The 27389-nt window shown below is 40.8% G+C and overlaps 3 protein-coding genes across 3 annotated transcripts in view; 1 reads left to right on the top strand and 2 right to left on the bottom strand.

Annotated features, from left to right (window-relative positions):
* Positions 1–1975: 1975 nt before the first annotated feature.
* On the bottom strand, positions 1976–7102 carry LOC311084725 (guanylyl cyclase-activating protein 1-like). The gene is made up of 4 exons (XM_084116951.1): positions 6758–7102; positions 4203–4352; positions 3958–4048; positions 1976–3356 (listed from the first exon to the last, which is right to left on the bottom strand). Exons 1-4 carry the CDS (start codon positions 6953–6955, stop codon positions 3217–3219), a joined length of 579 nt encoding a protein of 192 aa, XP_083973077.1. The 5' UTR covers positions 6956–7102; the 3' UTR covers positions 1976–3216.
* Positions 7103–12261: 5159 nt separating this feature from the next.
* On the top strand, positions 12262–21984 carry LOC311085588 (uncharacterized protein). Its single transcript, XM_084118117.1, has 5 exons — positions 12262–12529; positions 13925–14013; positions 16298–16385; positions 16530–19110; positions 20889–21984. The coding sequence occupies exons 1-5, from the start codon at positions 12451–12453 to the stop codon at positions 20986–20988; spliced, it is 2937 nt and encodes a 978-aa protein (XP_083974243.1). The 5' UTR covers positions 12262–12450; the 3' UTR covers positions 20989–21984.
* wdr77 (WD repeat domain 77) overlaps positions 21825–27389 on the bottom strand; it is a 9874-nt gene continuing 4309 nt past the window's right edge. The window contains exons 4-10 of the mRNA XM_084118118.1: positions 27117–27166; positions 26270–26340; positions 26115–26169; positions 25410–25481; positions 25198–25306; positions 24036–24104; positions 21825–22208 (exon numbers count right to left, since the gene is read on the bottom strand). Coding sequence (XP_083974244.1) covers positions 22073–22208; positions 24036–24104; positions 25198–25306; positions 25410–25481; positions 26115–26169; positions 26270–26340; positions 27117–27166 — 562 coding nt within the window. The 3' untranslated portion in view covers positions 21825–22072. The remainder of the gene's footprint in view (positions 22209–24035; positions 24105–25197; positions 25307–25409; positions 25482–26114; positions 26170–26269; positions 26341–27116; positions 27167–27389) is intronic.

Here is a 27389-nt window from a genome sequence, read left to right on the forward strand (position 1 = left end):
GTGCCGAGGGTTAAACCTCCTCAGTCAAGCTCATCATCTTCATCATTCCTGGCTGTCCATCATCAAATCATCATATCAGAATGATTTCTGAAGGATCATGTGACACTGAAGACTGGAGTAATGATGCTGGAAATTCAGCTTTGATCACAGGAATAAATTACACTTTACAGTATATTCACATAGAGAACAGCAGATTTACACTGAAATAATATTTCACACAACAACTTTAATATAGCTTTTATTTGCTGTTATCGTGTTGGTTTACTTTTTCTGTGTAAGAGCAATATAAAATAAAGTTTATTATATTCACTGTAAGAAAGTGCTGACACTACGTGTAATATTAGCAGTCTAGTTAAAGCTGCAGTCCGTAGTTTCTCCTCTCTGTCGCCATCTCTGTTCGAAATCTGGAATTGCAGTTATTCGCGGATTATCAGCTTTACGTGCGTTGTGCCTCGGCGCGGCACAGTGCGGATGAATCCAATGTTTTGAGGAGAATGTGCGGCTGTCAGTCGCCGCCGGTGTGGATACGCATTCGCAATCACAGATTCTACTTTTGGGAAGTGTGACCAACATAAGAATATTCACCGGAAAATGTCGTCTGAACAAGTAACATCCACTTTTGTTCTGAGCAACTAAGGGAAAAAAAGCATTGCAGTAAATCACGCTGATTAAATCTAACGATCGCTCATCATATCACGTCAAACCGTGCAAATTATACTTTGTTCTCAAATTGTTAATGTTAACAACATCAGCATTGCGTGACGTCATGTAATGCCCTTCCGATATTATCCTTGTTTTCCGCATGGGCCGGTTACAGTCTCTTTTTTTTTCCCTAAGTTCGAAGTCTTTTGCATTTTACAGGGAGTGAATCTCCAGCCGGTCAGATTGATAAGTTTAATCATATCAAGTGCTGTGAGAAAAGGCTATAAACCTCCAGCATCCTCACACTCATAGCCGACTAGCCGAGACTCTTCTCCATGTGGACAGATGTGACGGAATGACGCTCGAATTTCCAGCTGAAATCCACCAGTACCACCGGAGTTAAACGCATTATTACAAGCCGTTGTGAGTCGAGCTACGGCAAGCAGAGAGTTCTGAACACTGGCTGGTGATGTACTTGCTCAAACATTTATTTTGGATCATTTTTAACCCAAAAAAGCTCCGGACTGCAGCTTTAACTAAAGCTAACTCGTTTTTGGCCATTTAAATAAAGCTGAAATAAAATGTTTAAAAAAATGGAAAAGTATGGTATATATAAATATTAAGAATTAGTATTATGAAAAAAACATAAAATTACTGAACATGAAAATATATTTTAAAAAAAGCTTCACAATAATTATTCACAATAATAATAAATACTTTAATAGTATATAAATAATTTTAAAATAACGCTGATTATTAGCGCTATTTTACGTGCATTTTATATGAAGATTTTATTACAAATATTTGGGACATAAATACAAAATTGCATTGATTGTCAATACCAGGGGCGGCGCTAGGGCTAGGCTAAGGGCTTTACTATGTTTTTAGTAAAGCCACGAATATTTTGTTACCTTGTCTTTCTCATAGAGCAAAACGATTAATCTGAGAAAACAAATGTGAATAAGATTACAGCAGCCGCGATTACCTAATCATGAAAAGTGCATAGCCTATTACAGTTTTATTTATATTTTTCACAGACATGTCTGTTGAACGCATCGGCCAATCAGAGGCGTTTAAATGAGTCGCTGTGCTGAAGACATTATGTCGGTTTGTTGTTAGGACGACTAAAAGTTCAGCGGTCTCGCTCATCAATGTCAGAGTGATTAAAGAAGGCGGGGCTGACCGTTCACTGAAGGGTGTTAACAGTGAACGAATGCCTGGTAAAATGTAAGTAAACACATTTATACACATTTAATATTTGACTGTTTTACAATAGAAATGTTCAACTCCCGACATTATCCGGTGACGCAAATTACTCAACTTTTTTTTTTTTAATACAATTTTGCCTTTTTGAATTGAAAATATGCTATCATTTCATGTAGAGAGAACGTATGCATACTTAAAAATAAAATATTATTTGCAAATACTTTAAATTATTTCACTAATACAATAAGCCTTTCTTTTTCTTTGTTCCCTTACATCGCTTTTATAATTAATTAATTCCTTTAAATAAAAATACCCAATTTTAGTTTGGGCTAAATGACCTTAGACCCGCCCCTGGTCAATACAATATATCATGCCACATATTTTTAGGCTGTTTATAGTTATTATTCTGCATACAATGAACACGTTTCAGGCTGTTATTTTGAAAAGGGAATCCAAGTGTAATAACATTATAAATGTGTCCTACAAAATATAATACTGCAAGTTTTTTTTCACATAAAAATAAATGTTATTCGTCGGCACCGATAGCCTCATGGGCAAGTGCACCGACATGTAGCGACGCTGTGCTTCAGGCGTCCCGAGTTCAAGTCGCGGCCCGTGGACCTTTCCCGATCCCATCCAGCCTCTCTCTTTCGCACCTCACTCCCTGTCTAGCTAAGCTAGATTTATGCCTATTTTTCACATCTTCATGGACACCACAGTGATTTCCCTCGTGTGTTAATATTTTTCCTTGTAATAATGTATGGTTTTCTAAAAATGAGAACTGCTGCGTCTGTGTGTAGATGAGAGAAGCAAAGTGTATGTGCGTTGTGCACAGGCTACATTATGGCCAAGCATGCGCCCTTAAAATAGCATCTAAATAACATGCGCAACGCGCCACTGGCTTTAGACTAGGTTTCTCCTGGTCTGTGCCAGAATTGTTTTCTGAAACTGCAAAATAGCACCAGGGAACGTTTGCGCCGGAACACGCCTCCTCTTTTCGCTGATCCACCCCCAGGAGCGCAAGTTCATTTCCTAATTTACCGACGTGCGTCTGTGGAGGGAAAAGTCCGCTGTGCGTGGGTGCAAAATAGGAATGACACATGCATCGGTGTACAAAGTCAATTGCGCTGGGTGCAAGATAGGGCCCATAGTCACTAACGTAATTCTGTGAGATTACAGGAGAATAATCAGCTGTTGGCTCTTAAAGTTCAGTCCGACACAGTTAATCCTGTTAATATCTGATGTGTCGAGGGTTTAAACCTCTTCACTCAACAGTGGAGTCCAGACGCCGCTCACAGAACCAGAGCCAGCGCTACCGTCATCATCTTCATCATCATCATCTTCATCATGATCTCGGGCTGGTCTGGGTCAGGTGACCTTCTGCTCAGAGTTGATCTCGCTGTAGATCTTATTGACGATATGAGACAGATCTAAAGACTGGGTCAACATCTTCAAGAGCTCCTCGTCCGCCTGGATTCCCTCCATGAACTCCTCCAGAGACAGAACACCTAAACACACACAGTTACAGATTTAAACTGTAGCATTAGCATATTAATTAGCATATTAATTCAGAAAGACAGACGCATAGCAAAACTCCAGTGATAAATGAACTCTTCTGGGAGTTTATCTGAGACCACACTCAAGAGTGTTAAAAGTGTTTCAAATAAGAGTGTTAATGAAACACTGAAGCAGTGTTAAAGTTAATGAGATAATTAAGTGATTAATTGAGTGATGATTGAGCGTTATTGAAGACACCTGATGTTAACAAGCTGAATCACCAAAGGAGAAAAATCACAATGGTAAAGTCACCATTATGATGATCAGTGTTTGCTTTAGTTGGGCTCTTTACCCTTAAATTATTAACATTACATTTTGTTTGGCTGCTGGAACTGAGTTGTAATAGCAAGATGAACGAAGAGAAAAGATGATAAGGCGGTGTTGGTTATGCTTTCACATAATAATCATTTGATCTGAATCACTGAACTCATTAAGAGCCTAATCTCTGAGTTAGGGTTACCCTATTGATTACAGCAGCACTGTGACTCTACAGCATGAGATAGATAGATGGATAGATAGATAGATAGATAGATAGATAGATAGATAGATTACCATCTCCATTCAGATCAATCTTGTCGAACACCATGTCAGTGAACTCTTCTGCTGAAACCTCCTGCTCTATTCCACTAATGGCTCGAATGGCCTGAAGAGGAAACACAACAGCAGATGAAAGTGAGTTCAGTGAGTCCTGAGGATCCTCTTACACAGACTCAGAGTCATCATAAGATGATGTTCAGCACAGATGGAGGGTGTTACTGGTTTAATCTGGTTCACTGAAGAGAATCACGTCCTCAAACCTTGAAGATCAGCAGCAGCTCGTCTCGCTCGATGCATCCGCTGCCGTCCATGTCGTAGAGTTTGAAGTACCAGCGTAACTTCTGCTGAACGCCTCCCTTCAGGACCAGACTCAGAGCAGCCACGTACTCCATGAAGTCTATACAGCCGTCCTGACCACACACACACACACACACACACACACACACATCAAACTATTATACTATCTATCTATCCGTTGTGCTTGATTTTATGCAACTGTGACCATGGAAGTGACTGGAACACCTGAATTCAATGATTTGGAGGGGTGACTGGGTGACCCAGTACTTTTGGCAATATAGTGGCATGTGCTCACCTGATATTGCATAATATTATTAGTTTATTTTAGTTTGTTTATTTTAGTCTCCATGAAGCTGATCCACACAGATCCAGCTCACAGAAATAGAGCAGCAGAGATTAGAAAGCTTTGAGTTCAATGTTGTTAAACATGATTACGGCTCGTTTACACCAACTAGAACGATAACTATATTTACCTCCACACAAGCGTTCTATTATAAACACACAACAGTTTTGCCGTCACTTTAAAGCAGGATGGATTCTGATTGGCTGTCAGCTGGAAAAAAATCATTCTGAATGTGATTCCAGCGATATCGTTCATCAGTGTCGTCGTCGTTATATTCATAGTGTGGACTTTCCTTTTCTCATGGAAATAGAACGATTATTAAAACAGAATCTGTTGATGTCCCGCCCCTTCTCAAACTAAACTCCGCCCCTTCTCAAACTAAACTCCGCCCCTTCTCAAACTAAACTCTGCCCCCTTGTAATTATTCTGACTTGCTAGTAATGTTCATCATATACCAACGTATGATTTTTAAATTTATATTAATTTATAAATTATAATTCTATCATTTTATTTATGTTCATACAGTGCATTTTAACATAGAATGAAATATATTGAATATCACATACTTTTTCTGGTGACAAATGAAAGCCGTGTTCAGAAATAAAGCCTGGTTCTGAGGACACGAACCCCTCAGTTAACCAGATTAGCGGCTCTGATGGGATTCAGTGAGGATCTCTGACCTGTGCAGTACTGCTGTTATCTGACTTTACTGTATTAACGTATATATCTCATTACCCACAATCCTCAGCTGAAGGGACGTGAGGAAACGCACCTCATTTAACCCTCATTATATCAGCACTTATGCTGACTTTACACTTACAATTACCTGAAACTCCTGCTATAAATATTAAATAATTCATTACTTTATTGAAAACAAAACGATTTAAATATCTGAATAACCAAATATTATTATTGTCATGTCATTAATGATAATTGGGTCGTTCCTGGTATTCTGTGTCTTTTTGCCATCATAAAATCATGTAGAAAATCAATTTTGTTTGGTCAAGCTCAGGTAAATAAATTTCACCATTTATTAAGCAAAATAAGTGAAATGGAGGATCACAAATGTCCACCGTTATAGAGACAAATGAACAACTGTGTCTAATACTTATGGTTGTAGTTTATTGGCTCTGAGTACCTTTAAAAGCATATCAGTTAATAAAATATCAGAAAATATTAATATTGTGCAAGAATTCAACCTACTTTCTCACAAACGCATAATTTTACTGTTACTGTTTTCAGATACAAATGCCTAAAAGGTGTTTTTGTTTACTTTTTAAAGTACTGCGATATTAATACTCCAGTAAATTTTCATTTTCACTGAATTATTTTTATGTATTTTGCTGATTTTATGAAATTATTGTAAAAAAAAATAAAAAAAAATAAAAAAACAAACGCTAAACAGGATGGAAAAAGTGATAACAGAGTGGACAAAATAATAACATCCTATATCGCTCACATAACCAGTTACAGCATTACTTTAGTTTGAACTGGATTTAGATGGGAAACAATAATGTAAAACATTGCAAAAGAACTTTTAATACAAACATGAATTACTTTCACAATCAGATATAACAGGGTGGATATTCTGAGCTAAAATCAGCCACTGCACCGCTTGTGCATGGATTATAATTGCAAAAAAAAAAAAAAAAGTAAAAGTAATAATTGAATATATTGGAAAGAATCTTTTCTAATATATATATCCAACAACAACAAAAAACACCTATAATATTATATTATACAGTATTTATCATGAAATTGGTATACAGAGCCCTGGGAAAAGAGGAAAATTGTGATAGGACCTATATGGTGGTTCAAAATACTGTAAAATAATAATAATAATAATAATAATAATAATAAAAATAATTTTAATCAACTTCAATATGCTTAGAGTTCAAATGGTGTTATGTATGCCTAAGACAGGTTTAAAATTGATATTGTTCGACATTTTAAGGCAGTGAGACCACGATCTTTACTGGTGGAGACACAAAAGGCACCGAATCCCAGAAATGATCCAATTATTATTATTTTTAACCGAGGATACAAATGGAATGACTTGATGGAAATATAAATACTAGAGTACATTTATAATAGCATTTTAATGAGGGCGATATCAAAATGCATAATTATATTATTAATAATAAATAAAAAAACAGTGAATAATGCGTTTCTTACATCGTTCGCGTCGAAGGTCTTGAACATGGTCGTGACGTACTCGTTTGAGGACTCTGACAGATTCTTCAGCCCGAAGAACTTCTTGAACTCGTAGAACGTGAGCTGACCGGACGGACACTCGGTCATGAACTTTCGGTACCACTGATGCGACTCGCACGCGTTCAGATCCTCCAGAGACGAACCGGGCGCGTTCCCCATGATGCCTGTACCGGAGGAGGTCCGGGAGAGATCGCGCGTTCGGTCCTCGGTTCCCCTCTCACTCTCACACACACACTCAACACAACAAACACACACTGACTGAGAGACGAGCTCAGCGCGCGGGACAGGGTGAGTGAGTCTCGACCAATCCCCGCGCGAGCGCGCGAGGGGCCCGGGATCACCGCTGACGTCACTCTCCTGAATTAGCGCGAATGGTCAGCTGCACACAGCTAAACCTATCTATCTATCTATCTATCTATCTATTCATCCATCCATCCATCATCCATCTGAAGTGAAATGAGATGGTATAGTGATAAACAAGTGCAGGTTATTGTGGTTTCCCAGTGGTTTTCCCAGTTCCCCTCCACTTGTTGGGGTTGTAGGGTTCTGCAGGTCTGAATGCGTGATGGCGTGGGGCGCTTGTCTGCGCCATTGGTTCTCTGTGTTTACCTTCTGAAATAAATGACACGCATTCGTGTGCTCAACTTCAGTTGTCTCTTGCAAATGACTGCAATTTCCACACTAGTGACTCCGACAACCAGGGGTGTAGTTTGTGGGGGGGTTGGGGGGGAGATAACCCCCCCAATATTTAAATCTTTGCATTACAACCCCCCCAATATTTATACCATGATCACAATATCAGGAGGCATACCCAAACTTCAACCCCCCCAATGTTCAAACCAAATCTACGCCCTTGCCGACAACATATAACTCTGTTATAACATTAGTCTGCTGGACATATCCAGAGACACGACACGACCGTCGGACGCTAAGAGAGCCAGCGGGCTTTTCTCACTTCAAGGACTGCGTGCCAGCAAACCGTCCGAGCTCGTTGGACCGTACGCTGGATCTTTTGGGTGAGCACAGACCCGATTTTCTTTTCATCCAGCTTTTCCTGCGTCAGCTGCCATCCCAAGTGAGAGCTGCAATAGCCAACACCACAGTCACTGACTGTCGGAGACTGGCTGAAGAGGCTGATCCTGGCGAGTCAGGGACATTGTGCGGCCGCGCTTCTTCCCCGCGCACATCGCTTCGGTGACGCGGGACGACTCCACACTCATCCTCCGGACACCGTTTTCTGTGCGACACGGGAGCGTCCTGACTGCATCCCGTTTGCACATGGTGACCGACATCCACGGCCCGCCTATGGAAGCCCCATCCGCACATATGGAACGAGGTATGTCGAATTGTGATTCGGACTTTGTTACAGCAAAGGTTGCCGTCCCCCTACTCGGCGCTGATTTTTTGTGTGCATGTGGACGTAAAGAACTGCCGTCTGATTGACGCCGTCACGTTTTGTTCTTATACGTGCACACTCAGCGGGGCCGACTCCATACGACTGCCTAGCATGCTCTCAGCTTCCGGTGATTTCCACCGTCTACTTGCCAGTTTCCCAGCCCTCACTCAGCCCACTTTCTCTGCATCTGCCGTGAAGCCTGCTGTGGAGCACCATCTCGCCACTACTGCTCCACCCGTCTACTCCCGCGCTCGGCGCCTCGACCCGACCAAGCTTGCCGTTGCAAAGGCTGAGTTAGCATAGTCCGCCGATCCGACAGCCCGTGGGCATCACCCCTCCACATCGTCCCAGAACCTGGCGGCGGCTGGCGTCCGTGAGGCGACTACCGGCGGCTTAATGAGGCAGCGGCACCTGACCGATACCCAGTCCCCAACATACAGGACACCCACTGGACATTCACAAAACGGCAGTGATCACGCCTGTTTGAGTTCCTCCACATGCCGTTCGCCCTTAAAAACGCCGCCCAATCTTTTCAGCGCCTCATGGACTCTGTTTTGCTGGACCTGCCTTTCCTTTTTGTGTGCTTGGATGACATCCTATCGAGCACGTCCAAGTCTCAGCACCTGCGCACCTCTGAACCCTTTTTGAGCGGCTTAACCAAGTGCCAGTTCGATCTCTCCACCATTGACTTCCTAGGGCACAGAGTCACTAAGGACAGGGCAGTCCCTCTCCCATCAAAGGTGGAGGCAGTCACACAGTTCCCACGCCCGCTCACTGTCAAATCCCTGCAGGAGTTCCTCGGCATGGTGAATTCTTACCACCGCTTCATCCCTCGAGCTGCTCAGCTCATGCGGCCTTGAAAGGTAAACCCAAGCACACTGTGGACTGGACTGAGAGCAGAGACAAGGCTTTTGCTACCACTAAAGGCCCTTTCACACCGGACGCATAACGAAAAAGCGAATAGTTCACGTCAAAACCATTCACATCTATCCGCAACGCGAATTTGCGACGTTCAGAGCTTCAACATTCCAAAACTTTCACGCCGACAGCTGAGAAAACATGGACACGTCATCATCATCCAGTGAAGACGAGCTTAGACAGAAAAGAAGGTTTTGGGTGCACCCGATCTTACAGAACAGAGAGTCTGAAGGGGAGTGTGCTAATGTCCACTTTTAGTGTCCCTGAGGCTTTTCCACTGTTTTTTTTTGCGTCTTCAACTAAACAGTGCGTTTGTAATGTCAATACACATTACATGTAACACACGAAGTAACAAGTTAATTTCACTCAACTAGAAACTGTAGATATCACACAGAGAATGTATAGTATACTAAAAGCAGCCCTAAATAGTCTAAAGTAAACATGGTCTCTGTCTTTGACGATAATAGTGTTAGCTTTCTATCCCAAATGTAGTTTAACCTGCTAGCCTACACAGCACAGGACTATACAACGACTAAAACTATCACACAACACACTCACAGTCGCGATAACCGAGTTGGTTGGCAATGCTACGCCACACAATCGTTGTCCTTGTAGTTTGTGATTGGTTGAAGCCTTTTCTGTCGCCGCAAAAGTTAAAAAAAATCGACATCGAAGCGGAAAAAATAAAAGTCGTTTTTCGCCGCAGCACATTCGCGTTCGGTGTGGAAGCGCTCATTACACAAACAGCTGATCAAAAAATACAACTATCGCGCGAATTATTTGTGCGTCAAAATCGCGTCCAGTGTGAAAGGGCCTTAAGGCAGCCCTAGCGGACGCCACCATGCTGGCACATCCTTCTCCTACAGCCGCCATCGCCTCGGACGCCTCGGACTGCGCTGCCGGTGCCGTCTACGAGCAGTGGGTAGGCGGGGCCTGGCAGCCGCTGGCGTTCTTTAGCCGTCAGCTGTGAGCGGAAGTACAGCACTCTCGACCGGGAGCTGCTGGCTCTCTACCTCGCCATCAGACACTTTCGCCCCCTGCTGGAAGGCCGACACTTCACTGCTTTTGTGGACCACAAGCTGCTGACTTGTGCCATGGCCAAGGTGCCTGAGCCGGTGTTTCTGTTCACCAAATGCTGTTTAATCTGCGCTATTGCTTCAGTGCAAATGAACAAGCGCTGTTATTAGTTGTGTAGTGATGTGTGTGTTCAAGTGAGCAGATATGAGCAGATTATGAGCAATACGCTGTATTTAATATATCATGATGATTTACGAGTATTTGCACTAAATCTGCACAGATTTGTCTTACACGAACTTCCCCAGTAAAGTGAGTAAACATAATAACTAATGCGCCAGTGGCTCGTGATTTGACAGTGTTTCCCACCACAGTTCATTTCAAAACCTGGTTATAAACGCACAGTAATATCAGAGTGACTGGTGTGTGTGTGTGTGTGTGTGTGTGTGTGTGTGTGTCCATGATCTCATGATTTAAATAAATAAACCAGTATAAAACTATTATATATTCTGTCCATTTATCTATCTATCTATCCTTCCATCTATCCTTCCATCCATCATCCAGATAGCGATTATGTTTGTCATTATCTGGCGTGTCAATCACCTCTGAGCCGTGATGCATCATGGGAAGGGTTTCATCGATCATAAATCATGCGAAGCACGAGTGAAACTCATCTAACACTCCTGGGAAACACAGGAACTCTCACATTCCCCACATTCCCGGAACTGAGATCACCATGACAACCGCTCACGGAACAGGACCGACCCGTTTGAATTCTGTTGCTGACTGGGAATTATGGGATACGCCCTGCTCTCTGTCAGTCCTTCCCATCACTCTTAACTGGACACGGATTGATTCAGCGGTTTAGCACATGTAAAGTTATTCTGACCGACTTAAGCTGCTTTTAACAGACTCTTCTGTCTATTCCCAGACTCTGTAATCCCTCTATTATTAGACCGACACAATTAGCACAAAACAAGTCAATATTGATATTCAGTTTCCTCTATCTATACAATATTCTTCATTCATGTCAGATTCTCTCTTTACCAGCAACATGTCCTTCCAGCTTAAGAAGAAGATCTACTGTCATCGCTTTCGTCTTGCGCTCGGGTCATGTCCTGATGTGACCTTTGACCCTCGTAAACCGATTCCCTTATTTAACTGCGATGATCCGGCCATCACACACTGACCTGATCACAGTCACAACACAAACACTCATATCAGTGCATTCACAGATCCTTTCAACAATATTTATATGCATTATATATCATTCATGCAGTACCAAAGGGCAAAATGTAATCATTTTTACATTTCATAGATCATATAGATTCTTTTTATAGATCATAAAATTGTTATATATTGATATAGATATTTTTTATATAATATGTATTATTAACATAATAATATTTTTTTAACATATGTCACACTAAATTATGCTTTAAAATAATTTAAACTATAAAATATTTACATATTTACAAAATCATAATATTTTTATATTTTACATGGATAAAAGCATAACTTTAAATAGAATAAACTTTAAATAACAAGCTTTACATATATTTAAATAAGCAATAAAGAGACATTGCGAAAACATAAACGGTCATAATTATGACAAAAAAGTCAAAATGATCATAGTCATAGGCTACTTATGACTTATTATACAATAAATATGACTTTTATGTCATGATTATGACATTTTATGTTATATTCTCAACTTTTTATGTCGATTTTCTCTTAATTATGACATAAAAGTTATGACGTATGAAATCAAATGAAATTTGTCATATTTTCAACTTTATCAACTATGACATGGAAAGTCCATTTCGATTTTTCTATTATGACTTAGTATGTGATAATTTCGAATTTATCTCATAATTTCAACTTTTTATCTCTCGTAATTATGACAATTTTGTGTCATATTTTCAAAGAAGAAATTACATAATTATGACTTTGTATGCCTGAGTATGACATCAATTCGACAGCTCTGATCATAAACAGAACATTTGATGGCTGAAAGAGACTCTCCATGACAACAAATATTTGAGTTTCATTCATCTTAACGATGGAAAATAATATTGAGTAATACTGAGGGTGTGTGTTCGAGCAGCAGTTTTAAGGTGTGTGTGTGTGTGTGTGTGTGTTTACCTGTCTCAGTGGGCGGGGTCACGGGCAGATTCAGGTGCGTGGCCATTTTCTCTTCTTCAGTGTTTCTGAATCAGTTATCAGTCTCAAACTCACAGTCAGCTGCTGCTGAAACACTGAAATCATGAAATCATGAAATCACGCTGATGTGAATCACTGCGGATCAAATCACAGTCATACAGTCATGAAGAAAGGATCGCTTAATTTCCTGGGCCGGAAGAATCAATCGTTATTCGCCACCAATGTGGAGTTCAAGGAGATGGGTAAGAGATATTCACACTCATATAGATTTATAGTGTTATTATAGATCTGATATCAGTTCAAAGTGCTCTTCACGCGACCTTTGCACCTGTCAAGGAGCGCGCGCACGCGCGTGCACGTCAGGCTTCTGCGCGATCGATCACAAAACACTTTCTTTAAGACACGAATAACATTTAATTTAAACAGTTCTTGGTTAGTTTGTGTTTTTTAAAAAAAACGAAGTTAGTTGTAGACACACTGACAGAATAACCACATTCAAATATTCAGGTTATTTTCGGAAGTTTGTGACGTGTCCGATTACACTGACTGAATAAACTGTTTTTTTGACATATGCCATAGTACTACCATGATACACCACTGTACCACCCTGTTGTTGGGCATATGCCATAGTACTACCATGATACACCACTGTACCACCCTGTTGTTGGGCATATGCCATAGTACTACCATGTTATACACCTTAGTACTACTTTGTTTTTGCTCATATACACGGTTCTACCCTGTTTTGGTCATATGCCATAGTATTACCATGTTATACCATAGTACTACCCTGTATTTGAGCATGTCACCATAGTACTACCATGTTATATACCATAGTACTATATAGTACTTTTGGATATGTACAATGGCAATATGTTTTTACTTACAAAAATGGTAGTACCATTGTCATTTGGTAGTTTATGGAGTATCTTGTGAAAACCATAGTAGCACATGAATTTGAGTACCAATGGTATATTTCAAAGTACCATAGTATTACTATATTGTTATTTTTAACTAATATATGGAACACACCTTAGTTTCTTTTTATTTTAATGCACAAACTAATACATGCATTTTTAATAGATTATATATAACGGCTCATTTGTCACGGCACATATTTGTTTCAAAGAACAAGATTAGCTACATTAAAAACACAGAGACGTCTGCTGTCATAATGCAGGTCACACCAACTGTTTGTAATGATTGACGACAGTCAGGACAGCTGGATCTCTGGTAATTGCATCATTATCACTTTTAAAGTCGTTAAGGAACAAACACAGATAACCGAAAATAGTTCAAGAGACTGTATACTGATCGCATTGCAGGAACACGAAGGTCTCTGAGCCGACTGACCCACAACTGCTACTTTTTGGGACCTAAAATGAACACAATAACTTTATGTAAGAACCTCAAACAGGAAAGTGATAGTACCAGTGTTTGTTTTGATTTATAACAATGATGAGAGTAAAAGTTATTGTTGGCTTTTCAAGAAACCTTTGACCTGCCATGACGCCATGCCCGTGAACTACTTGTTCTGCTGTTTTGGTGGTCACATGGTCTCGAGCAGTGGCTTTGAACCACGCATGCTTCTAGTTAAACCATGTTAACCAGGTCAATAACACGTCTTTGTTTTTCAGATAACGTGGAGCTGGTGTATGACTCGGCTGCTATCCCGGAGTCTGGAACCGCCAAAGTGCGCTCGCGTCCGACCGTCAAACACTTCACGGTACGGCCCAAAAACACGCCGATCACATGATCATTCTCTATCCTGGCAGTTAAGGGACACAGATTTTATTTGAGCATCAGTGAATAGACAGAAAATAGTATTTAATAGTTTTACATAAGGTAAGTGTAGAGTTTGTCCCCATAGTTAGAGGCATTTTTGTTTATGTACTTTCTTTGGGCTTTTCTCCCACTCCTGAAGTCTTAATACTCCCTAAATAGTGTTACTTCAATAAATTTGTTGTACCACATTTCTGTTGTTTTGGTGTAACTTTTGGAGCCATTTGTTTTGTTCATTTTTTTTTTTTAGTTACTTTAATGCTGCTTTCCCCTACCCTAGACTGGGTGGAACGTAACAAGGGTCTCCAAAAGTGCCATAGTATTACTTTTTTATATATGTTCTATGGTAACACCATGGGCTACTTGGTACATATACAATACAATAATGTTTTACTAGAGCACATGTCCAACAAACAGGGTAAAACCATGTTAGACTTTTGTAAATTATCTCTGTACCATAGCACTACCATAGTACTTTTCCTTTAAAACAAATTTTTTAATTGGGATCTTTTACAAAATAGTATTACCATGTTTTGTTTTTTTGTTGACATGGAGTTATACCATGGACTCCAATGTACTAGGTAGAAAAAAGAGACTAAAACCATGGTGCATATCCAAAAAAACAGGGTAAAATGATTGTGCGTGTTCAAAAACAGTGTAAAACTATGGTGGACGTCCAAAAAACAGGGTAAAACCATGGTACACTTCTGTAAATTATCAACCGTAAGCAAATTCGTAGTGTTGGGGTCACTTGCAAAATAGCATTATTAATAGTACTATGTTTTTTTTGGACATTTACCACTGTAATGCAGTGTTTTTGCACATAGTGCCATAGCCATACCGTGGATTTTCATGGTATCATGGGATTATGACGCTTTTATAAATGTACAATGGTAGTGGCATTTTTTTCAATTGTTTTTTAAGCACCATGCAAAATCTATGGTATATGCAAATGGTAATCAAATATACTGTGGGTATATATCACTTACTGACATAATCTGAACGTGTTTTGGTACATCACTGCTGTCATCTATGCAATATGTTTGCATTTAATGCTATTTAATTTATAGAAATGTGCTGAAATCGTCTTGTACACACAGACACACCTTTAGCTTCAGGACGAACACACCCTTCAGCATATAAGCACACTTTCACTCAGACAGAACAAAGCGAACACATTTTTTTGTCATTTTTTTGTCATTTTTCATGTTTGTATCACCCTGGTGATGATGACCGAATCACAGTAACCACGCTCAGATCGTGTCAGTAATTGCTCATCTGAGCGCGTTGGGACTCGAGCTCGCTGTATTAGATCAGGATCCAGATGATTCAGCTGTTCCGACGCTCTCCTGTCTCCGTGCCGATGCAGGTGCTGTTTTGAATACACGTTGTGTTTGTGTTCAGCAGAGATCTGGCAGACGTACACACACACACACACACACACACACACACACAAGCTTCAGTAATTAGGAGCTTTTGCCACTTTTATCATGGCTCATACTTTCTGAACAAATCTCAAATATTAAGAATTAAAGTTCTGTCATGCATCATCCTGCATTTTTCATGCAAGTTGCTTTAAATGATTGATTTAAGGCCTTAGTCATTTTAGAGTCTTCTGGTTTGATCTGGGTTTTTTGTTTTTGTGATTCTCCCATAAAGACTGCAAAACCTGAAACAAACACACACGTTGTAGGGGTGTGTCCCTTTTTGCATGTCAATGAACTGAGAGGACAAGAATGAGAATGATGTCCATAAAGAAAGATTATCAAGCTATTTCTGAATTACATTTTTGGATGCAGACCAGGTTTCATTTTATACAGAAATCACATTGAGTGCTCTCAGTTCAGCAACCTGAACGTTCCCGAGAACATTCCCATAATGTTTTCATAGCAATAAATCACTTTGGTGAGGAGTGTCCAAGAATCTGTCACCTGATTTACAGAAACATATCTGGAGCATTCTCTCACTCAGAGTGCGAGTATGAAATCGGGATGGTTCTCGGGATGGTTCTGCAGTTTCTCAAATGTTTATGCATGAGAAAGAAAGAGCCAAATCAAGAGAAAGGATCCATGTCCTTCAGTATCATAAGCTCTCTGAATAGTTTATAGGAAACTGGTTGGTTTAGTGCCTGGAAGTTCAAACTGTGACTCAGTGGCTCCTACAATGAAAGGTGTGTTACTGCTGTAGACTCCCTTACCTTATAACTGTTCTGTTTCTTTAAATCCCAGTCCTCTGAGAATGTGCAAGGCTTTGCAGTTCCAACTCCCAAGGTACCGGTTCTTCCACCCTTCTATGAACCCAAGATAAACGGTACAGGTGAGATCACTACACAGAACTCAACAAACATGATGATCAGGAATAGATGACCACTTGGATAACAGTGTTTGTTTGTTTTTATCAGGGAATTTTCACAACATTCTTGAGGTGTTTGAATGAACTAATGAACTTTTCTTTTTGTAGGAAGTACTACAAATCTCCCGAAAGGAAGAATGCTTTCTGTTCCCGACATAATCGAGGGAGAAATACTTGTACCTCCTCCACCCAGCTCCGCCCCTCCACCCCCTCCACCCTCTTCAGCCCCGCCTCCTCCATCTTTCATCCCTCCCCCACCACAGTTCTTTGGTGAAATCGACCCTTCTGTAAAACATGCAAGTCTGCAACCCCCTCCAATGGCGCCCCCAAAACCTCCATCAATTACCGGGTCTGAGTACTCTTCAGATTTGGACATGGCCTCCCTCAAACCTCCTCCAATGGCTCCTCCAAAACCTCCATCTGAATCATCCAGCTTCAGAGGTTCCCTCTCCAGCCTGGAGTTCCAAGATATCCCAGAATGCCCTAAATTCACCCCACCGCCACCCCCTGGTGGGAAAGCGTCACCTGTTCTTGCTAAATCTCCGAAAGCGGCGCCTCTAAAACCCGTCCGAATGTCCTCCATACCTAATCTGGATATCCAGTCTCAAACGCCAGTGCCACCTGTTGCTTCTAACCCAAGACCATCTAGCTTCAACCCCCAGAACACAGCCAAACTCTACAACATAGAGAAGAGCGCATTACTTGGCGGACAGTCGGACAAGGAAAAGGTCCAGTCCATTTTACTGCTGGAAGATTCTTCTGGAAACTCGGTTGGTGTTGTCAATGGGAATAGTGGGAAAAATGGTGGATCTCTCCAACCAGTCCAATCGGTGGTGCCGCCAACTAAACCAGCCCGTCGGAACAGCTCCGCCACTCTGCTACAGGATGACCAGCCAGACATGGCACATGCCCCAAGCCAACCAGCCACGGTCGAGGTCAAAATCAATCCTGAGCCTGTCATGGTGCAAAACATCCCCACTGAGGTTCCAACACCTATCAAAGTCTCTCCCAAAATAGAGAAGAAAATACCTGATGTTAGGCAGGTGATGGAGTCCCCTGGCAGGGCTCGCAAGAACAGCCCGCTCATCAACTACCGACAGCTCAACACACAAGGAGTAGATGGTACAGTGAAGAAAGAGACATCCACCTCACCGTTCGCCCTGCTATTGGCTGCAAAGGAAAGAGATAAGCAGAGAGCAGCTCTATCCCAACAGAACAGCAACTCCACAGAGCCAAGCAATTCTGTGATCCAACCTAGTGTTGAAAAACCAAACTCCTTCACTGTCACTCCTCGAGACCCAACACCAGACAGTCCCAATGCACAATTAAAGTCCACCACGAACGTGCAACCACTCACCAAAGCAGAGGGTACAAAAGTGTCCCACTCAAAGCCGGAGCTAAGCTCAACTCCACAAGAAAGCAGCCCAGTGAACAGCTCCGTTGGTGGTCTGGGTGTTCTTGTTAGAGATGTGGAAAGCGGAGAAAACTTGATCTTCATTCCGCCACCTCCAGAATTTGCCAACTCCGACACTGAGGATGAACCTTCGGTTCCCCCGCCAAGTCACCCCGCTCCTGCTGCCCCTGTGAAAACTGCCTCTCAAACTTCTAAAACCCTACCTTCTACACCTACTCCGATCATTAACTGCCCTCCGCCTAGTCACCCCGCTCCTGCTGCCCCTGTGAAAACTGTCTCTCAACCTTCTAAAACCTTACCTTCTACTCCTACTCTGATCTTTAACTGCCCCCCACCTAGTCACCCCGCTCCTGTTGCCCCTGTGAAAACTGCCTCTCAACCTTCTAAAACCTTACCTTCTACTCCTACTCCGATCATTAACTGCCCCCCGCCAAGTCACCCCGCTCCTGTTGCCCCTGTGAAAACTGTCTCTCAACCTTCTAAAACCTTACCTTCTACTCCTACTCCGATCTTTAACTGCCCCCCGCCAAGTCACCCCGCTCCTGCTGCCCCTGTGAAAACTGTCTCTCAACCTTCTAAAACCTTACCTTCTACTCCTACTCCGATCTTTAACTGCCCCCCGCCTAGTCACCCCGCTCCTGCTGCCCCTGTGAAAACTGTCTCTCAACCTTCTAAAACCTTACCTTCTACTCCTACTCCGATCTTTAACTGCCCCCCACCAAGTCACCCCGCTCCTGCTGCCCCTGTGAAAACTCCTCCTACACCTTCTAAACCCTTCTTACCTACTCAAATCCCCAATGGCACCTTACCAAGTCACTCTGCTCCTCCTACTCCACCTGCCAAACCTTCCCCACCTGCTACACCTCCTCCTGTAACCAATGGCCCCCGTGTTTCCCCCAAACCTAAACCTCCCACATACCCTCCTAAAGCCCCAGGCCCTCCACCAAACCTCCAGCTCCAATCCAAACCAGTTCAAACTAAAGCCACGCAACCCCCTGCACAGGGACCTCAATCCGTCGCCGCTAACCAGGCAACACTTCTCAGTATCTTGCAGAAGAAGATGCTGGAGATGGACCCCAAGTTCTCAGCTGCCAAGGAGGTGGAGTCTAACGGAGATGAGTGGAACTCTCCGCTGTCTGATGACGAGGCCCCGTCCTATCCTGCGAAAACCCGAAGTTCAACCCTGCCAGTGCAATCTCGTGGACTGGACCTGAAGGAGCTGGAAAGCAAAGCCGCCAAAAAAGCTCTAGCCACTTCAGCTAAATCCCAGAACAGGTAAACTGAACAAGCTGAAGTCAAAGTTGCAACCCATTATACTTCTGTAATGACATATTTTTCAAGTGAAACATGACCTTAAAGTGTCATGAAACTGCCTGGTCGTTCACACCTCAGAGTTGGAAAAAGTCTCAAAAAATGGCCGTGTAAAGCTGTGGAAAAGTGGGAGTGTAGAGGGTGGGAAAACATTTAAAAGGTCTAATAATAACATTTTCGTTACATTTACGAGCACAACAGTCTCTGAACAAATGACGCGTCAGTTTAACTGAAAGGGATTTTATTCAACAGACTTTTTGTCCGTTGTTCTCTAAATTGTCGGTTTGCATCACTGTCTTCTGTAGATCAGAATAATCTCATGCGTAATACAGCGCAGTGATTGGACTGAACGAGCTCTTTCTCATGAATAAATGCTGAGATTAGCTCTAGGGTCAGCTGATGTAGAATCGTACCTGCAGCCAATCACACGCTCCCAAAGCACGCTTCTACCTCACATTCCCTGACGTCGACTTTGCTTTTCAACCCGGAAGAATGAAATTGCTCAGAAAAAACGCAAAAATAACCAATATCCACTTATTTATATCATTTATGAGTGCTTTTAATGATGTGCAGCCTGTACATATCTGTTCACATCTCAGTGTGTTTTGGGGTTTCATGACCCTTTAAGAGGGAAATATGTCTGGATTGGTGTCTCAATGAGACTGGTGTTAATGATGCCTGTCTCCACTGCAGTGTAATACAAGATAAAGGTTTAAATAATAAACTCACAATGTGAGGATTAAAGTCACCATTGGGAGAAATTAAGTTGCATTGACAAGAAATAAAGTGTCAGTTACCTTTTTCACTCTGAGCCGGAAACAGGCTTCCATAGGACATCTCTGCCAGATTATGTACGGAAAGATTACGCAACACATTTCTTTGGAATAACATGAACAATGATTCAGTCGTCATAGTTCACTCCTCCCTGATAGCACATGCACATAGCTGAGATATTTATTTGATGTGTTTTCACCTGGAAGACAAATAGACTCCTAAAATATTCTGATACTAGAGCAACAACATTCAACAGCTATTTCAATGACATCTATGTGGTTTTTTTATGCTTAACACACATACTTACTGGCTGTACTCAATCCAGCTGATGGCCACAAATCTTTAGTAATATTGAGAAATCACTGGTCAAAGTGGAATCAAAGGGCAATTACTTGAGGTTCATGTCTTCTCCATGTTCATCTTTCTTTAGTGTGTAATGTTGCTGTTTGATCATGAAGAAGCTCCAGTTCTTCTCTATATCAGTGTCAGTGTTTCTGAACTCCTGAAACGCCTCCACTGTAGTCTTGAGTTTCTTCCGGGAACGAACACGTCACAATATTCCTCATTTAAATAATTCATGCGCAGAATAAAGGGGCGGGGCCTGGTTGAGTTAGTTAGTAGTGTGTTAAACTGGCAGTTATGGAAAGGGGCGGGGCATTTCCCAAACACACTCGAAGCGCTCGACCAATCACAACACACTGCTCCAACTGACCAATCAGAGCACAGTGTGCTTTTCAGAAGGAGGGGCTTCATAGAGACAGGAAGTAAACAGAGCGTTACTGACAGACTGGGAAGAGGAGCCGCAACAATGGAGAATATGAGGAGAATAATCAACATTCAAGCAGGAAAACCTGCTCTAGTAGAGCCTGAAAACAGACTTTAGTCCTATTTAATGCTGTCAATACTATTATAAGTGTTTTCATGAGATGTCAACTGAAGAATAACAGCACTTTTTCTTTGTCCTTCAGTAACGGACCGTCAAGCAAACAGCCGTATGGAATGACATTCACCGTGAGACCAGGAACCAAACAGCCCATCACACCCGTGATCAAAGACGGTTCGCCCTGATCCCGAGAACTTTCTCAACTAGAGTTATCCAGAGACGTGCCTTACCTGTACATACGCTAAAACACCTACCTGACAGACCATTTGCACCCCGTCTGAAGCTTTATTACTGCTGTTGCTGAAGTATTACTGTAACTGTCTACGGTTTCGACTACGGGACTTCCTAGAGCTGCTAAAATCACTCGAATGGAGAAACTGCCTGTAAATGAACAACACAAACTCACAATATTTGACATTTTAATGTCATAACTTTTAATTTAATTCACTCAAATCATTTGTTTAATCCATTCCTGATCATCAGTTGTTTTTGTCAGGTTCATTGGACGTTTCTTTTCATGCTAAAAGTACAAAATGTCTCTATAGCTCTCGATCTGAGAGCTTCTTCCAGTGGTGCTGGATTTATTTTTTTCCAGGTCAAAACTATGTATTTTATGAACTAAAGTATAAAATAAGCCTTAAAATGTAGATGTAAATGCTATAGATACAGATGGCTTTTCTCAACGAAGAAACATGTTTTTGCTGCTTTTCATGGTTATTATTTTGAATCTGAAGCAAGAATCAAAGACAAAATGAAGCAAACTTCGCTTTTGTTTGAATATACTGGATGAAAATAAGCTTGTGTGTAAATATGAAATTTTTTTGGGAAATCACACTTCTTTAAAGGTTTAAATCGTGTGATAAATGTCAATAGGTCAATAATCGTGCTTTATTAATCTATGGAATTATTTCTACGACTTTATTGTGATATTGTCATTTTGTACATTTAACAATTTGTTACGCCTGAAGGGAACAATATAACCGCAATATCCTGGAATAAAAAACATGCGAGAGCAAAAATAGACAGATGACAGAAACTTTTTATTGAACAGTGACATTATTTTTTGCTCAGATCTGAAGGAATGAAATGTTTGTTTGCTCAAATATGAGATGAAAACAGCATAATCACAACAATCAGCATAAATGCCCATTTCTGTTAATAAAATACACGTTTTTTGTGCGTACACACTGTTGAAACTCATGAATGGTCACAGATGAGTGTATTTGATGGAGACAGAATGAAGGTGGGCGTGTGGTTTCCCATGATGCTCTAGGGCGCAGGTGTGTGCGGGCTCACGCTGTGGTGCAGCACCTGATGGTCCCAGCCCACGCTGGTCAACACACCCGAGCCGCCCGGGACCCAACACACACCGCGCACGAAGTCCTGGTGCCGCCGGTCCCTGAAACTGAACACACACCATAAACACACTTCTCGGTGGACAACGCTGAAAGTGCCACGGTTCTATATGAGTGTCCATGATAATGTTTAGATTCATAACATGGAGATCATGTGAACAATGATATTCTTGGAAATACCTAGAAGTATATGAATATGAATTTGAATTGTTGAAACTACATTTAATCAATAATATTACATTTACTATACATTTATATATATATATATATATATAAAAATGTAAATTTAAATAATTTTATATTGTTTATTTTCTTACTACATTCAATCAATATTTCATTTTATATATATATACATACATACACACTCACACACACACACACACACACACACAGTACAGGTCAAAAGTTTGGAAACGTTACTACTTCTAATGTTTTTGACAGAAGTTTCTTCTGCTCATCAAGCCTGCATTTATTTGATCAAAAATACAGGAAAAAATGTAATATTGTGATATATTATTACAATTTAAAATAATTGGTTTTCAATTTATTATACCTTAAATTATCATTTATTTTTGTGATGCAAAGCTGAATTTTCAGGATCATTACTTATTAGAAATCATTCTAATATGATGATTCATTATCAAAGTTGGAAACAGTTCTGCTGCTTAATATTTTTTCAGAACCTGTGATGCTTTTTTAGGATACTTTGATGAATAAAAAGTAAAAAAATATATAAAAATAATAATAAATAAAAAAAGCAAATTTTTTTAAAATAGAAATCTTTTGTAACAACAATATACACTACTGGCCAGTCATTTTTTTTCTTTCTTTTTTTGAAATAAATCAATACTTTTATTCAGCAAGGATGTGTTAAATTGATCAAAAGTGATAGTAAAGAAGATTTACATTATTAGAAAATATTTTTTTATTTTGAATAAATGCAGTTCTTTTTAACCTTTTATTCATCAAATATATTAGGCAGCAGAACTGTTTCCAACACTCATAATAAATCAGAATATTAGAGTGATTTCTGAGGGATCATGTGACACTGAAGACTGGAGTAATGATGCTGAAAATTCAGCTTTGATCACAGGAATAAATTATTTTTTAAAGTATATTCAAATAGAAAACTATTATTTTAAGTTGTAATAATATTTCACAATATTACGTTTTTTTTTTCTGTATGTTTGATCAAATAAACGCAGCCTTGATAAGCATTAGAGACTTCTTTCAAAAATATAAAAAAATCGTAATGTTTCCAAACTTTTGACCTGTACTGTATGTATGTATATATATATATATATATATTTTATGTATATATAATATTTAAGTAATATAATGAATATAAATTTATATTAATACATGTAATTTTTTATTATTATCTGAGTATATATATATATACACACACACAAACAATGATTAAAACCAAAGTACAAATACTAAAATATGTAAATTTTAATTGTATATTATTTTCTTACTACATTCAACCAATATATATATATAAAACATATGTTTTTATATTTAATATGTAATATACATGTATTTATATATTGTATATAATAATATTTAAGTAATGTGATAATATCAATTTATATTAATATGTACATGTTAATTTGTAGTTACAGCCCAGTTAAAACACCACATGTTGACCAAAGTGCTCTACATCATTTGCAAAAAAACATGCATCACATGACACCACAATAAGCCACAACAAAAAAAAGTTAGTCAATGTTTCAAAGCCAAATATGTATATCTATTTAAAGTACAAAAGTTACTTGGAATGTCAGTTTCATGTACTTTCGAGGTGTGTGTATTCCCTGTCCTCTCATTGGACAATCCAGGACAGCCAATGAGGAGAGAGGTGTGTCAATACTCACATTTCTCTGAGCTCTGCAGTAACCACGGCAACGGAGCAATCATCACTGACAGAGGCCAGGAGAGGAGCACTGCAAACACAGCCCATAATAATCATCAGTGTGATGCTGTAATGTTGATCTCACGGCAGTGCTGAAGCGTGACCACAGACTGTGTGACGTCACCCCTAGCGTTTCTGAAGCCCAAAGTGGGCGGAGCCAGCCGTCGCCATCTTGGCAGCGTCACTCCGAGATAAACGAAAATGTGCGGCGAGGCGGATTAGCTGAGGTGACGTGACGCTACCGCTAGCAGACAAACGACTAGTAGTGACATCAGCCGCAATCCACCTGTCACTCAAGTGGCCACGCCCTTAATTATGCAGAACTTTAAGGCTTAATATAATTTAAATGGATGAGTTATAAATATCCCCCCCCTCACAGTCGTCATGAACATCAGCTTTATAGACCAAAGCCACTTTTAGCTCCAGACTGTAAACATGTGTTTCTGCTGTAAAGTGGGGCATATTAACATGGGGGTTTATGGGATTGAGGTCAGGAATCGGATACTTGTTATAAAATTAAAATTTCGATTCCTTTGTGAGCGTTTCAATACTTTTCAAGCGCTAGACTCTGTTTTCAGTGTGTTTAAATATATTGGGCAGCTCTTAAAGTGACAGCAGCCTAATATTCATGCCGTCCCTAAATTCACTCGTTCTTCACTGAATAACTTTTGTAACTATATTTGTAATGTATATTTTATTTATAAAGTACAGTGTTATTTTACATTTGATTCCAGTTTCTGAACCTGAAAATCTTAAAACTCTGTTGATTTCAATCGTATCTTTGTTCAGTTGTGTCTATTTGTTGCGATTTGTTCATTTTTATTTGTTCTTTTTTAATCACTGAGTGTTTATTGTCTTCAATAATGCTGAAGTGTATATTAGTTCTGCTAGTTGTTCTTCTATGGTGTTTTTAAACCTCAGGCAAACGCTTGTGTAAGTGTTCTTTATCCTGATGATTTCTGTTCATGATACTCAGACACAGTTACATGTTTTACAATAACACTAAATGTGAATGAAATCTAAGGTTTTTCTCATTATTGGAATGGGAATTGTTAAACTCAACCGATACCCAGCACTGCTTCCGTGTTGGAGAGAGAGAGAGAGTGTGTGTGTGTGTGACGCACCTGTCCGAGGAGAAGCTCAGTGCCGAGACCCTGCGAGTGTGTGTGTGTGTCGTCCGTACACCGTCTGACGACTGCAGATCTCTCAGAGTCACACGGCCCAGCTCGTCACCTGAGAACACACACATCAGTCAGCCGCACGGCATCATGGGACACAGCAGGGCATGCTGGGAGATCATGGGTCATCGCAGTGCATGCTGGGAAGTGAAGCGTACCGTATGCGATGCTGCTGCTCTGATGCGGATGCCAGGAGACGGCGGTGGGACTGCAGCTCGGAGACACCACATCTACAACACACACAGGAAGTTACACACTCCTGACAGGAAGTGATACACGCTCGGATGAATCAATCTTTTATAATCATTGTGGTTGTGTGTGTGTGTGTTATGTGTGTGTTCAGGTCTGTGTGTGTGTGAGATTGTGTGTGTCCAAGTGTGTGTTCAGGTGTGTGTGTGTGTGTGTTCAGGTGTGTGTGAGTGCGTTCAGCTGTGTGTGTGAGTTCAGCTGTTTGTGTGTTAAGTGTATGTATGTGTGTGTGTGTGAGAGATTGTGTTTTTTCAGGAGTGTGTGTGTGTGTGAGAGATTGTGTTTTTTTCAGGAGTGTGTGTTTTAAGTGTATGTGTGTGTGTGAGAGAGATTGTGTGTTCAGGTGTGTGTGAGAGAGATTGTGTGTTCAGGTGTGTGTGTGTTCAGGTGTGTGTGAGTGCGTTCAGCTGTGTGTGTGAGTCTGCACGTGAGTGTGTTCAGCTGTTTGTGTGTGTGTGTTCAAGTCTATGTATGTGTGTGTGTGTGTGAGAGATTGTGTGTTTACAGGTGAGTGTGTGTTTAGGTGTAATATGTGTGTGTGAGAGATTGTGTGTTTTTTAAGGTGTGTATGGGGGTGTGTGTGTGTGTGTGTGTGTGTGTGTGTGTGTGTTTACCCAGGCGAGAGGCGGGTTTGTCTTTCCGTCGGTCCCACAACAGCAGTCGTCCGTCCTGCAGGAGAGTGTGAGACAGTTACACACTCAGAGAGTGTGAGTGTGTGTGTGTGTGTGTGTGTGTGTGTGTGTGTGTGTGTGTGTGTGTGGACACTGACCTGAGCACACGACAGGAAGAGAGACTCGTCCGCTGGAGAGCACGACACACAGCTGACCGGCAGAGAGTGAGCTGACACACACACACACACACACACACACAGACTTTCACTTTCAGTAATAACTAAACATCTTTATATATAGTTTAAATAAAGACAAATAATCTTGCACATTTTTCATTAATACAGTATATAAATATACCGTGGTAATCCAGAGTTCTCACGGGAGCACAAGTTGAATTTGCTCAGCGAGTTACTCTGGGGTCCAGTAATGATGCTCATTAAATATGTCCCTCGATCTGAACTGCACCAATCACAGCAGATTATCTGATAGAGGCGGAGCTAAAGATGATGACAGAGCTGTGACGTCGAAGTCATGAGTAAACATTGCAAGATGGCTCTGGATGAATACCAGTTGTTTGAAACGGCTTTGGCCGCTACAATGAGTGAGTTAGACTTGGCTTTTTATCTAAAACAGGAACAGAAGACGCCGCTCGAATCCTTCCTTTGCAAGAAGGACGTTTTTGCTGTTTTGCCGACCGGATACGGCAAGAGTCTAATCTACCAGTTAGCTCCGCTGGAAGCTAAGCGTATGGGGTTTATTGCTGTGATTGGTCGTAGTGTTATCCAGTTGCGTGCAGTGAGATTTTCAAATGCATGCTTGGTGCCGCCCCTCGAGCTGGCCGATCTTCATTAGTCGATGCCAGACCATTAGTCTTTCAGATTTAGATTTAGATATTTATTATTATATTTTTAACATATTACTAATACACTATTGTTACTATTTAATAGCCTAATGTAACTATAATAAAAGCATTATGTTAAGTGACATCACTTCCTGTTTGCTCACCAGTATACGAGCTGATGACGCTTTTCTGGTTCAGATCCCACACTTTGATCCTGAAACCAGAGAGAGAGAGAGAGAGAGAGAGAGAGAGAGTGAGAGAGAGAGAGAGAGAGAGTGATTGACAGTTGTCATGAAGACGGTCCATTAGCAGCAAGACTGTCCCATGTCTTAAAAATGACAAAGTGCAGTGCACTTAATGCACACTAAACCCACACTATCTCCAGTCCCGCGCGCCCACACACACACACACACACACACACACACACACACACTCAC

This window comes from Abramis brama (assembly GCF_963993115.1).
Source record: "Abramis brama genome assembly, chromosome: 6".
NCBI classification, from domain to species: Eukaryota; Metazoa; Chordata; class Actinopteri; order Cypriniformes; family Leuciscidae; genus Abramis; species Abramis brama.